Raw genomic sequence first — 14,296 nt, forward strand, 5'->3', positions numbered from 1 at the left:
GGTGCTGCCGTGGAAACGAACTCCCCCAGGAGTGGGGAAGGGCGGAGTAACAGTCAAGGGGGAGAGAGGGGCACAGGGGGTTATGATGAGGGTCAAAACTGCTCCTCGTCATCGCTGTCTCTGAAGGCCTCTGACTGTCTGTCAGTCTGGGAGGTGTGAGGGCCTCTAACGAGGATAGTGTCTCTAACGAAGGGCAGTGTTGCTCAGTGAGTGGCCAACAATGTGTGTGTGTGTGTGTCTTTGTTATTATAAATTTGCAGGACAATAATATTCCAACTTCATTATGAAACTCAGAGAAATACAGGTGTAATTCATATCATCAGAGAAACAAATTGTTCAGTTAGGATTAACCCTGGATTTATATATAAAGTCTTGTATCTGCGTTTTTAAAATATTTTTCACATTCATCAGTTTTTGACATATTTAAAAAGTCCCTGTTGTCCTTTACATTGTATGTATATTTCATGCTGAATGGACCAATAGAAACGTCACAAAATGACTCGGGGGGAAAAAAAGTCTGGTTCCATTGGCTTACATAAAAAGTAAAGTATGTTTTCTCCTTCTCCTGTAAAGTTACCATTTTGGAGATATGAGGTTTTCTTCTGACAACAGTGATATATTTATACATGTAAATGTTTTATTATTGCATTTCATTACATAAAATCTCAACAGCTAAATATGTGTGGCCACCCTTTGCCTTTATTACAGATTCCATTCTGTTTGACTTTCAGTTTTTCAAAGAAACCTGCAGGGATATTTTACCACACCTCCAAAGTTCAGTCTTAGAAGTTGGTTGCATTTTGTGCTTTTCTCAATCTGAGTAATTAAACATATTCAGTGATGTTGAGGTCTGGACTCTGAGGTGGTCAGTACATCGTTTTGACATTTAGTGCAATTTTTCCTTTCCTGAGTAACAGTTTCTTGGCAGCTACACATCCTTTCAGAGTTATAGTGTTGAGCCATCTTCTCATAGTAGAACGACAGTGAGAAACACGTGGATTTTTTCAGATCTGAAGCAAGAGTGAAGCTCTCAAGCTTTGACAGTTGCACAGTACTCTACATTCATGTCCCGAGTGATTTTGTGTAAACATATTATGATTAACATGTTATGATTTTATATAAACATACATTCGTTTCCCTTTTCTCATTAAGAGCTTCTTCACAGCTAAACATCCTTTCAGATTCATAGTGTTGAGCTGTGTTCTCACAGTGGAAGGATGGACAGAAAGTCCTGTGGATGTTTTCAGATCTGAAGTAAGAGTAGAGCCTGATTTTCTCCTCACTTTCAAAGATGAAAGCTTTAAGTATGGTTTATCTAATTTTGACAGATTTGGTGGTCTGCCTGGTCTTGCAGGTGGTTGTTAGGTGTCTCATTTTCTCTGTGTCTTCTAGTTTTGAAGACACCTAGTATTTTGACACCTTTTCTTTTGGCCTTATGCAAGCGGATTATCCGATATCTATCTGAAATATCTACTGAAAACTTGAATAAATTGCACTTAATAACCAATTTGACTTGAGATTATGTAAATGAAGGGTGGTTTCTGACTACAGATAGTTACATATATACAGCATATACGTAGTGATGGATAAGGACACTGGGGCCTCCTGCTTTAAGGATCCCCCGTAGGTCATGCACTTTAGTTGTTCTGAGCTGTCATTACTGGCTTGGCAGTTTTACATATTCATTTTCTTGGTGCCTGCGTGGTGCATTCATAAACGACTCATTAGTGGTTTTTCATTTAAAAAAAAAAAAAAAAAAATTTAATTACATTGTTCAGAGCTACCTTAATAAGTCTGTCGGCATTTGTTGCATTGATTAATTACGCTCAAAACCTTCCCCATAAAATTGCGCATGAAAGCGAACTTTGACACTGCTCTCCGGCCTTAATCAATGCCTTATTAGATATTTCATTGGCCACAAAGTTCGTAGGCCTCTGCCACATTTTTAAATGCCTTTTTTTTTTTTTTTGCTTTAATATCTAATATCCTCAGGAATAGGCGTACGTGTGTGTGTGTGTGTGTGTGTGTATATATATGTATGTATGTATGTATACATACATATTTTAATAGCATACATATATATGTGTTATTAAAAAGATTTGATAGTGCTCAGAGGGAGATGTTTGCCTGACTGGAAAGGATCTGTTAGTAGCGACTGACTGGAGTTTGTTGCAACTTTTGCTTTGATTAGCTTTGGCATAGTTGATTAATAAAGAGGGGAGAATGGGGTTGTTTTCCTTTATACCTCAGAGGACAAAAACTCATCAACACCCAGGATGGAGAGGGAGAGTGAGGGTGACTTAGTGAGCATGAATTAGTAAGAGAAAGACGTAGGGTGTGGGTGAGCTAGAGGGAGTGAGAGAGAGGGAGCGGGGGGTCATGTTTGACAGTGTTCGAGTGAAAAGGGATGGGCTTTGTTAGAGAGTGACAGAGGGTGAGCGAGCATGAGAAATGGTGGGGGTGAATTAGTCAGTGACTGAACGAGTGGTCTAGAGGAAGGAAGAGGAAGATTAGAGGACGCAGAGAGAGTGATAAAGAGAGACGGAGAGAGGCCAGAGGGCTTAATGTTGCACACTCACTTAAAGCTGCTGTTGGGTTCTTATGTGTTGAATGAGGTTCCAGGATTACTCTCAAGTAAACTTAAGACATGGTGCACATTTATCTTTATTGACTGTGCTTTCTAATAGAGCTTTTAGTGCAAAATATGTTGCGCGAAATGGATTTTACAGTGTAACAAATGCTGTGTTAAGCACAACAGTGATGTCTTGCCTTTAAGACAGATCAAATGATATTTCATATTTCATACAGTACTATGTAAAAAAAAAAAAAAAAAGAGGTCACCCTTATGTATTCAATTTCAAGTCAGAATGGCCATTAGATTCATGATATCAATTTTTACAGGTGTTTCTGAGATGAGATATAATTCACTTGCATAAAGAAGAGGAAAGTCAGAGAAAATTAATTGGGGGGAGGGGGGGAGCAAGAGTTTCCAGTTATTGGAGTTGATGCTTCTTTCCTAACGATGATGCAAGTAGAGGTGGGAGATATGGCAAACATATCCTGACACCTTTTCACGATACACAATATGGCAAGATATATACTTTGGAAAAAAAGTAAAGTAAAAAATACTTTAATAATCATATCAAAATGTCAAAAATATGACCAAAAACTATTAATACAATGATTTGTATTGAGCTGCACTAAATCCAGTAAATTCATTACAATAGCTATATTCTTCAATATTATGTCTTTGGGAGTAATAATTATTATTATTATCATTATTGAATATAGATACCAGACTTATTAATCTCTCTTTGTAATTGAACATGCTGCAGATGATATACTCAACAGAGAAAAGATATTATAACATATCGTGACATAGTGTATCATGATAATGATTAATATTGTCATATTGACCAGCCCTACACACAAAACCTAGTAGACCACCAGTTCATCATCGGATCGCCTTCCAAGAACCTGTTTCTGAGAAAAGGACACGGACAAACAAGAAGAAAATTTGCAGATCAAACAAAGAAGCTGCTGATGTTCTCAGCGCAGTGGACTGACCACGCCAGAGTCCAGACTTCAACATCATTGAATGTGTTTACGATTATTAGATCATGAGAAATGCAAAGTGCACCCAACTTCAAGGACTGAACTTTGAAGAATTACTGCAGATTTCTTTGAAAAGCTCAAGGCAAGACTCACAGAAAGAATGGAAGCTGTAATAAAGGAAAAGAGGGGACTCAATAAATACTGAACATTTTCATATTGTATATAGTTGTTAAGGCTTCTGTGTTTATTTATTTATTTATTTTGTTCTGTTTTTTTCCTCTCTGATACTGATGCTTGGTGGCTTTTTAGGTGGAACTTATAACAAACTGTAATAAAGGCAAAGAGTGGACACAAAAGATGCTGATTTTTTTTATATGTGTAGGTGTTGAGGCTTCTGTTGAGTGTTATTTTTTTTTGTTGTTAAATATTTTTCCCGATGCTTAACTGGAACTTAATGAAGGGTAGTCTCTGACATTTGCACTACAAAAACTCTGCTAGGCTGCTAAGGTTAGTCATCAGTTAATCTGAACGCTTCTGTTGAATGATTAGACTTACTCAATGATTATTCAGTGTTAAATATTCATTAGTCACTTCTTTATTCATCATTTCCATAACTCTTACTGCTTTTATTGTAGTATTGTTTTGCTCTCCGTTGTCAACAAGAGGAGGATGGGTTTCTGTCAAGGTTGCTTCCTCTTGCTCTTCTAGAGTTTGCCCTTGCTGCTGTTGACTTGCTCGCTTGGGCCTTGGTCCCGGATTTCTATAAAGCTGCTTTGTGACAGCGGCCTCATAAAGATCTATGCTACTATGCAGTCCTAGTAGTAATTCTTTTCGTGTTGTAGTTGTTGTTTTAATAATAATGACTTATACATTTTTGATGTATGATAGGGTTCATATGCTACAAAGGTATTACTGAGTGAACCATTTCTCAATCCTCTTTCTCTCCAGGTAGAAAACATGCCGTTTTTGTGCTCTTTCTTCTCACCCAGTACAATGCCAGCTGATATAATTCAAGGCCACCCACAGAAAAGAAGGGCCTCTAAGGCTCAAGTCTAAGAATTTTCATTATAGTGAAATAATCACATAGAATGAACTGTTTCCAGACCCTGCAGCAGGAGATGTGCAATTTAGCTATTTTTACTATTGAAATATCAATGTTTTATACGTATAGTATATTGCTTAGTTGTTGGGTTGATGCAGTTGGACTATAGAACAACAGTCACACAACTAACACTTTATGCATTCTTCATCTTTTTAATAATTATTTGGTTTGTCATTCTGAGAAAAATTTCTTTCTATAATCCACGAGGCTGTATGACAGCATGTAACTACATAAAGTACATAAAATCACTCGGGACATGTAGAGTACTGTGCAACTGTCAAAGCTTGAGAGCTCCACTCTTGCTTCAGATCTGAAAAAATCCATGTGTTTCTCACTGTCGTTCTACTATGAGAAGATGGCTCAACACTACGAGTCTGAAAGGATGTGTAGCTGCCAAGAAACTGTTACTCAGGAAAGGAAAAATTGCACTAGATTAGTGAAAATGTGTTATCCGAGATGCAGTAAGATTTTATAGACTGATTAGTCCAAGGCCCAATCCCATTTCTTATTTTTTTATTTTTAGTTGAAATGTTCCCTTGAGGGAACAGCCCTCAAATAAAAAAGAGCACCGCTTCATTAAGAGGCTACTTGTGCTGCTTTGTTGGCGACCCTGCCAGTCTGCAGTGATAGAAGAGGCGGGTAAAGTTCAGCTCCTCACTGCTGGGCTTTAGTACAATTTAGGGAATCATATGCCTTTAAAGAGGGGATGCAACAATTATTTATGATCTCCCACCCCTAATTCTTCAGTGATAAAGCTGCAGTCAGTTATTCACCAGATTCTTGTTCGAATTGTCCCGTTTCACCTTAGATGGTACAGCAGTTGTGATGCCTGTGGCACCAGAATGTAACTGCTGTGGCTTTTAAGGAACAACTGGAAAGTTAGCTAGCTACTGAGACATCAGCATAGTTCTAGCACTATTTAAGCTTGTTATGAAGAAAAGGACCACAATACATTGAAACAACATTAAATAAAGATAATATAATGATTATTGTAGTTTTTTCACAGAGAAAATACTCACATTTGTGGGTTTCTTTGGTCGCTCATCGTATGCCATGTTTTTGCTTATAATACTCCTTTTGGACTGTGTCTCTGAAAAACCTACGTTTGGAGGGCCATGTAGCCCTAACACTTCGCCCTATGCCTCTATCTCAACAAAAATTGGGACACCCTACTCCTAGACGTGAACGCGCAAAAAAGGAGGGGTAAGGGCTAAGTGGTAAGGGCAAGGGGTGGAATGGGATTGGGCCCAAATCTGTAATTGGAAGTAGTCGGATCACAAGAACTAGAAAATGCAACGTCTAAGAATAGCCTTTGAGATTTCTTTGACGAACTGAAAGGATAAACGGAAGCTATAATAAAGGCACAGAGTAGATACACTAAATACTGAAATATCTGATATTATTTTTAGTTGTTGAGGCTTCTTGTGAATCTTCTTCAGATGCTGAAAAATGAATAAATTGTACTTAATGGCCATTTTGACTTTTGCACAACAGTAGCCTTTCAAGCATACACTAACATTACCAAGACCCTTCACCTTAACCTATACACATTAAGACACTAATAACGGAACCATAAGTCCATGTTGAAAGGCGTCATCGATAATTCATGTTGTTTCTATATATAGCTTTATTTAGATGCTGCTTGTGACCCTGCAGTTCTGGGTTGGAGAATGACAAGATATTACACATTCATTTTGCGCTTCCACGCTACGTATGCCTTATTCAGATACTTGATTAAGTGGACCCATTTGAAGATTTCTATACATTTGAGTAACCACCACGCTCACAAAGTGTGATGCCAGCTTTCCTGACCTGAAGCGCAGCTAGCAGGGCATCTCATCAATCATGTGATTTCCCAAGGCAATAGTGAGATTGATCGTACAGAAAGCTTACATGCATCTAATGAGACACTGACCGAGGTAGTGGAGTGGAAGCAGCCAATACCCCTGATACAACAATGATGAATAGATGAGAGATGGAGAGGAGGAGATGTGGGTGAGTGAGTGAGTAAGCTGTGGATCATTCATTCATGCTGTCTCTCCCCACAGGTGTCCACTGTACCCATGGCTTCAATCGGACCGGCTTTTTGATCTGTGCCTACCTAGTGGAGAAAATGGACTGGAGGTGAGAGGCCATCAACATACGCGTTTGCGCTTGCGCGCCAGCTTGCGTCATACGCCCACCTCCCAGACTCCCTGAAAATAAACGGCCCTGAAATAGAAATGATAAAAGATTTAGACCGTGGACTGGTGTGCGGATCTGGCCAACGCTGAGGGAAAACCGCTGCAGTGCAAAATTGCATCATTCAAAGAGTGAAACGACCCAAAATGTCCAGCAATATGGAGTCATTCATTTAACACCAGGATTCTGGAGGTGTGATATAATAATGCGCCAATGATTCACAGTCATATCAGTCATACATACGCTTTGCTCTCTGAAGGGGGAGAAATAATGGAAACAACTCAGAAGCCTCTGCAGAACGAGATAAATTATTCATTATAGATCTTGAAGGGCTGATGTATCTTTAGGCTCTGAGACACACTCACAAATGGGTTCTGGGAAGGTCACTGTCAGAACAGTCTCCTGTAATCATCCGGTAAACCATCTTGTTTTGTACAACCCCAATTCCAATGAAGTTGGGACATTGTGTAAAACAAATCAAAACAGAATATGATTTGCAAATCCTTTTCAAGCTATATTCAATTGAATACACTACAAAGACAAGATGTTTTATGGTCAAACGGATAAACTTTATTGTTTTTTGCAAATATTCACTCATTTTGAGTTTGATGCCAGTGTCACAGTGTCCCAGGGTGTGGGATGGAAGGAAGATTGTTTTCTTTGTTTGTTTGTTTTTATTCTGTTTTGCCTCCCAGTCTTTTGCACTGATGCAGTGGATACCAATTTGTGACCTCTCATAGGTTGTTAACAGTCATATCTTTTGTGATCCCATCATTGATTGTGACATTTTACATTGTCATAGACATGCTTCATCCCAGGAGGTCCCGGAGGGCCAGTGTCCAGCACAGCCTGAAACGATAAAAGATTTAGATCGTGGTCTGGTGTGCGGACCTGGCCAACGCTGAGGGAAAAACCGCTGTTGTGCAAAATTGCATCAGTCAAAGGGTGAAAAGACCCAAAATGTCCAGCAATATGAAGTCACTTCCACACCAGGATTCCGGAGGTGTGATATAATAATGTGCCAGTGATTGATGCCAGCCACAATCATATCAGTCATACAGAGTCTTTGCTGTCTGAAGGGGGAGAAATAATGGAAACGTCTCAGAAGCCTCCCAGTCTTTTGCACTGATGCAGTGGACACCAACTTGTGACCTTTCATAGATTGTTAACAGTCATATCTTTCATGATCCCATCAGTGATTATGACAATGTAAACCATTGTGATAGACTTGCTTCATCCCAGGGTTCTGGAGGGCCAGTGTCCAGCACAGTCTGGTGACAGACAAACCTGATTCAACTCCTCTGTTAATTGACACAGTGAGTGGCCAAACTATGCTGGACACTGGCCCTCCAGAATAGCCCTGGACTGTATACAGCTTCTTACATACAAAAAGCAGGGCAAAATTGCATTAACTCCAATGTTATATTCTCCCTTTCTCTGTTTTTGCCAAGTTATTTGTGTTTCGTAAATCAGTTTTTAATTGATCGTCTTGTCTTTTGTTTTGTCACACATCTTAGTTCATAGTTATACCATTGCTGGCATTTATTAATGATTTCCAGAACTACAGTACTGTGCAAAAGTCACGCTATTCATTTCTTTAATTTTTGGTTGAAGTTATTTCCTTTCAGGAGATATTTCTCAGAAGAGTTTATATAAGATAATCTACTTGCATAAGGGAGGAGAAAGTCAAGGGAAAATAAGTGAAAAGGCAGAATTTAAATGCTTATCAAGACATAGAGAAAATGGAACTGCAAGACATGATAGACCATCAAAACTGTCTCGATCAGATAAACAGCACTTAAAGCTTTTGTCCTTGAGAGAGAGGAGAAAATCAAGCTCAGTTCGTGCTTTAGATCTGAAAACATCCACAGGTGTTTCTGTCTATCCTTCCACTGTTAGAAGACAGCTCAATGCTGTGAGTCTGATAGGATGTGTAGCTGTCAAGATGCCCTCACTGAGAAAAGGAAAAGAAGAAATGTTACAAATCAAACTGCTGGTGTTCTCAGAACAATGGTCTGACCACCCCAGATCACAGTGTGTTTGCATTTATTTCGATTGTGTGAAGCAGAAAATGCAACTAACATCCAAGACTAACCTTTTGAGATTTCTCTGCAGATTTCTTTGAAGAATTGAAAGCAAATCTCTTAAAAATAATGAAAGCTGTAATAAGGATGGACACTCTGAATAATCAAAAAACACCTCTGATTATACCACTCCAGTGATATCTGTTGTTATCATCCAGTATCTGCCTTGGCTCAGTCAATAATAGTGATCAGTGCTGGTGGTGGTGCTTAACAAATGTGATGGTTGGAGACATCAGTGAGAAATCTGTGAGCAAACTTCGTTCTTCAGACAAGCTGACTTTTTAAAAAAGGGACATTCTTATTACTTTTTCCTGTTTTTTATTATTACAAATGAATGTTTATTTGCAATTATTCTAATGATATATGTGGTTTTTATAATCCAGAATAAACTTACTGGTGAGCCAGATGGTTTTAAAGAATGTGCTTAGGTACCTAAGACATTTGCACAGAACTGTGTGTTTTCTGCTTGTTAAATAAATATAGGGTGGTATCTGACCTGTGCACAGTATTGCGTGTTAATGCATAATTTTAAAGGTAGTGTGATTGATAAGTAACTTTCTGCATGGCGCCTGGCCAAAGTGTGTTTAGTGACTTGTTAGCTACATTAGCCTCATTACTGCAGCAGAAAACTAAATAAGCAAACTTAGGATACCAAGAAAGTGTTGGCTGATCAACTGTATCAATTCTTTAGTGAAACTCTGCTGTAATGCTCGTTGTCCGCTGTAGTGAGGTTTGTTTCTCTGTGTGTTGTTCAGCGTTGAGGCGGCCGTAGCGGCGTTTGCCCAGGCACGCTCACCTGGCATCTACAAAGGAGACTACCTGAAAGAGCTCTTTCGTCGCTATGGTGACGTAGACGACACCCCCTCTGCGCCCCAGCTCCCTGATTGGTGTTTTGAGGACGACAATGACGGTGATGTCGATGACGACGGGAACGTGATTAGTCAGGAGTCTGGACCGAGCTCGTCTGGGTCCAATCCAGGCAAGAAGAAGAAAGAGAAACTGAAATTGGTGAGATTTTATTCTGTCAGAACACAAATGTCTGTTCTCTTGTACATAGTACTGAATCCAACAGTCATGTGCTTCAGGCTGATATCCAGAGCCAGTATACGTTTACTGTGAAACTGAACAGACAGAGTTTGAAAAGTTCTTTCTTCTGAAACTTTTTTTATTTGACTGTCATATAAGAATATGCCACACTGACCCAACAAACCTCAGCAGACCCATACGTCCCATGTTCCCTCAATTCTCATCCATTCACACTGCCCTAGAATCTTCTACGTTTCTTACGTTGTCCAAAAATGCCACCCCCCCCCTACACTGGACTTGAATGTTCTCCCCTTTCACTCTCCAATGTGGGCACTCATTCTCACTCAAAAAATATTCTCACATTCTCACTCTTCTAAAATCTTCCCCATTCACGCTGTTCTAAATTGTTCTCTCAGATTCACGCTGTTCTAAATTCTTCTCTCAGATTCACGCTGTTCTAAATTCTTCTCTCACATTCACGCTGTTCTAGAATCTTCTCCATTCAAACGGTTCTAGAATCTTCTCCATTCACGATGTTCTAAATTCTTCTCTCAGATTCACGCTGTTCTGAATTCTTCTCTCACGTTCACGCTGTTCTAGAATCTTCTCTTTTGTTCACAGTTTACACTGTTCTAGAATCTTCTCCATTCATGCTGTTCTAAATTGTTCTCTCAGATTCACGCTGTTCTAAATTGTTCTCTCAGATTCACGCTGTTCTAAATTCTTCTCTCACATTCACGCTGTTCTAAATTCTTCTCTCACATTCACGCTGTTCTAGAATCTTCTCCATTCAAACGGTTCTAGAATCTTCTCCATTCACGCTGTTCTAAATTCTTCTCTCAGATTCACGCTGTTCTAAATTCTTCTCTCACGTTCACGCTGTTCTAGAATCTTCTCCATTCACGCTGTTCTAAATTCTTCTCTCAGATTCACGCTGTTCTAAATTCTTCTCTCACATTCACGCTGTTCTAGAATCTTCTCCATTCACGCTGTTCTAGAATCTTCTCTTTTGTTCACAGTTTACACAGTTGTAGAATATTCTCCATTCACACTGTTCTAAATTCTTCTCTCACATTCACGCTGTTCTAGAATCTTCTCCATTCAAACGGTTCTAGAATCTTCTCCATTCACGATGTTCTAAATTCTTCTCTCAGATTCACGCTGTTCTAAATTCTTCTCTCACGTTCACGCTGTTCTAGAATCTTCTCTTTTGTTCACAGTTTACACTGTTCTAGAATCTTCTCCATTCATGCTGTTCTAAATTGTTCTCTCAGATTCACGCTGTTCTAAATTGTTCTCTCAGATTCACGCTGTTCTAAATTGTTCTCTCAGATTCACGCTGTTCTAAATTCTTCTCTCACATTCACGCTGTTCAAAATTCTTCTCTCACGTTCACGCTGTTCTAGAATCTTCTCTTTTGTTCACAGTTTACACTGTTCTAAATTCTTCTCTCACATTCACACTGTTCTAAATTCTTCTCTCACATTCACACTGTTCTAGAATCTTCTCCATTCACGCTGTTCCAAAATTCTTCTCTCACATTCACGCTGTTCTAAATTCTTCTCACACATTCACGCTGTTCTAAATTCTTCTCTCACATTCACGCTGTTCTAAATTCTTCTCTCACATTCACGCTGTTCTAAATTCTTCTCTCACATTCACGCTGTTCTAGAATCTTCTCCATTCACGCTGTTCTAGAATCTTCTCTTTTGTTCACAGTTTACACAGTTGTAGAATCTTCTCCATTCACACTGTTCTAAATTCTTCTCTCACATTCACGCTGTTCTAGAATCTTCTCCATTCAAACGGTTCTAGAATCTTCTCCATTCACGCTGTTCTAAATTCTTCTCACATTCACGCTGTTCTGAATTCTTCTCTCACATTCACGCTGTTCTAGAATCTTCTCCATTCACACTGTTCTAAATTCTTCTCTCACATTCATGCTGTTCTAAATTCTTCTCTCACATTCACACTGTTCTAAATTCTTCTCTCACATTCACGCTGTTCTAGAATCTTCTCCATTCACGCTGTTCTAGAATCTTCTCTCACATTCACGCTGTTCTAGAATCTTCTCCATTCACGCTGTTCTAAATTCTTCTCTCACATTCACGCTGTTCTAAATTCTTCTCTCACATTCACGCTGTTCTAAATTCTTCTCTCACATTCACGCTGTTCTAGAATCTTCTCCATTCACACTGTTCTAGAATCTTCTCTTTTGTTCACAGTTTACACAGTTGTAGAATCTTCTCCATTCACACTGTTCTAAATTCTTCTCTCACATTCACGCTGTTCTAGAATCTTCTCCATTCAAACGGTTCTAGAATCTTCTCCATTCACACTGTTCTAAATTCTTCTCTCACATTCACGCTGTTCTAGAATCTTCTCCATTCACACTGTTCTAAATTCTTCTCTCACATTCACGCTGTTCTAAATTCTTCTCTCACATTCACGCTGTTCTAAATTCTTCTCTCACATTCACGCTGTTCTAAATTCTTCTCTCACATTCACGCTGTTCTAGAATCTTCTCCATTCACGCTGTTCCAAAATTCTTCTCTCACATTCACCGCTGTTCTAAATTCTTCTCACATTCACGCTGTTCTAAATTCTTCTCACATTCACGCTGTTCTAAATTCTTCTCACATTCACGCTGTTCTAAATTCTTCTCTCACATTCACGCTGTTCTAAATTCTTCTCACATTCACGCTGTTCTAAATTCTTCTCACATTCACGCTGTTCTAAATTCTTCTCTCACATTCACGCTGTTCTAGAATCTTCTCCATTCACGCTGTTCTAGAATCTTCTCTTTTGTTCACAGTTTACACAGTTGTAGAATCTTCTCCATTCACACTGTTCTAAATTCTTCTCACATTCACCCTGTTCTAAATTCTTCTCTCATTCACGCTGTTCTAAATTCTTCTCTCACATTCACGGTGTTCTAAATTCTTCTCACATTCACGCTGTTCTAGAATCTTCTCTCAGATTCACGCTGTTCTAAATTCTTCTCTCACGTTCACGCTGTTCTAGAATCTTCTCTTTTGTTCACAGTTTACACTGTTCTAGAATCTTCTCCATTCATGCTGTTCTAAATTGTTCTCTCAGATTCACGCTGTTCTAAATTCTTCTCTCACATTCACGCTGTTCTAGAATCTTCTCCATTCAAACGGTTCTAGAATCTTCTCCATTCACGCTGTTCTAAATTCTTCTCACATTCACCCTGTTCTAAATTCTTCTCACATTCACGCTGTTCTAAATTCTTCTCTCACATTCACGGTGTTCTAGAATCTTCTCTCAGATTCACGCTGTTCTAAATTCTTCTCTCACGTTCACGCTGTTCTAGAATCTTCTCTTTTGTTCACAGTTTACACTGTTCTAGAATCTTCTCCATTCATGCTGTTCTAAATTGTTCTCTCAGATTCACGCTGTTCTAAATTCTTCTCTCAGATTCACGCTGTTCTAGAATCTTCTCCATTCACGCTGTTCTAGAATCTTCTCTTTTGTTCACAGTTTACACAGTTCTAGAATCTTCTCCATTCACACTGTTCTAAATTCTTCTCTTACATTCAAACTGTTCTAGAATCTTCTCCATTCACACTGTTCTAGAATCTTCTTGGACATTAACACTGGTCTGTTTCGTGTGTAAAGCCTTTTTTTTGACGTTGTAAAACAACTGCCAACATTCACAGAGTTCGAGAACATTCTCCCCAGTTCACTCTGTCGTTGAATGTGGTCTAGAATGTTCTCCTCTGTTCAGTCTTCTAGAATGTTTTCTCTCATTCACACTAATCTAGAATGCTCTTATCCATTCCAGTTGTTCTAGAATGTTCTTATCACACTGGTTTAGAATGTTTCTTCTTTATTCACACTGGTCTAGAATTCTCCTGCCCAGTCACACAGTTATACAATATTTCCCTTATGCATACTGTTCTAGAATGTTCTCCCCATTCACACTGTTCTAGAATGTGGTCTCTCCTTCGTCTTTTCCATTTACACCATTCTAAAATATATTAGTCCATTCAGGCTGTACTATAACCTTCTCCCCATTCACACTGTTTTGTGTATACTTTTTTTTTTTTTTAACAATACACTGTACAGTGTAACAACTGCCAGTTTTGTTCTGCTGGTGTTGTTGGGATGGTGTGCTCTGGCATTAAGTAGGTGAGCTAGTTCCATTTTTAGTCTTGCTACATGTACAAGAAGTGGAGCCTGTAGTTTGTCTCACCCAAAGCTGAGCAAGCAGCTTTCACAACTCAGTAACCCACTTTCCTTTATTCCACTTGGCTGATGTAGATGTTTTCTTTCTGCTCTGAGCTTTAGACAATCTGGCAAATGAGGGAGCTGCTTATTGTAT

General features: G+C 39.0%; 1 protein-coding gene across 1 annotated transcript in view; it reads left to right on the forward strand.

Annotated features, from left to right (window-relative positions):
* The window catches only part of rngtt (RNA guanylyltransferase and 5'-phosphatase), a 211,863-nt gene that overhangs the window by 11,481 nt on the left and 186,086 nt on the right, over positions 1 to 14,296 (forward strand). Inside the window, exons 5-6 of the mRNA XM_017697713.2 lie at positions 6,706 to 6,781; positions 9,678 to 9,930. Of these exons, the coding sequence (XP_017553202.1) occupies positions 6,706 to 6,781; positions 9,678 to 9,930 (329 nt within the window). The remainder of the gene's footprint in view (positions 1 to 6,705; positions 6,782 to 9,677; positions 9,931 to 14,296) is intronic.

This window comes from Pygocentrus nattereri, chromosome 4 (genome assembly GCF_015220715.1).
Source record: "Pygocentrus nattereri isolate fPygNat1 chromosome 4, fPygNat1.pri, whole genome shotgun sequence".
NCBI classification, from domain to species: Eukaryota; Metazoa; Chordata; class Actinopteri; order Characiformes; family Serrasalmidae; genus Pygocentrus; species Pygocentrus nattereri.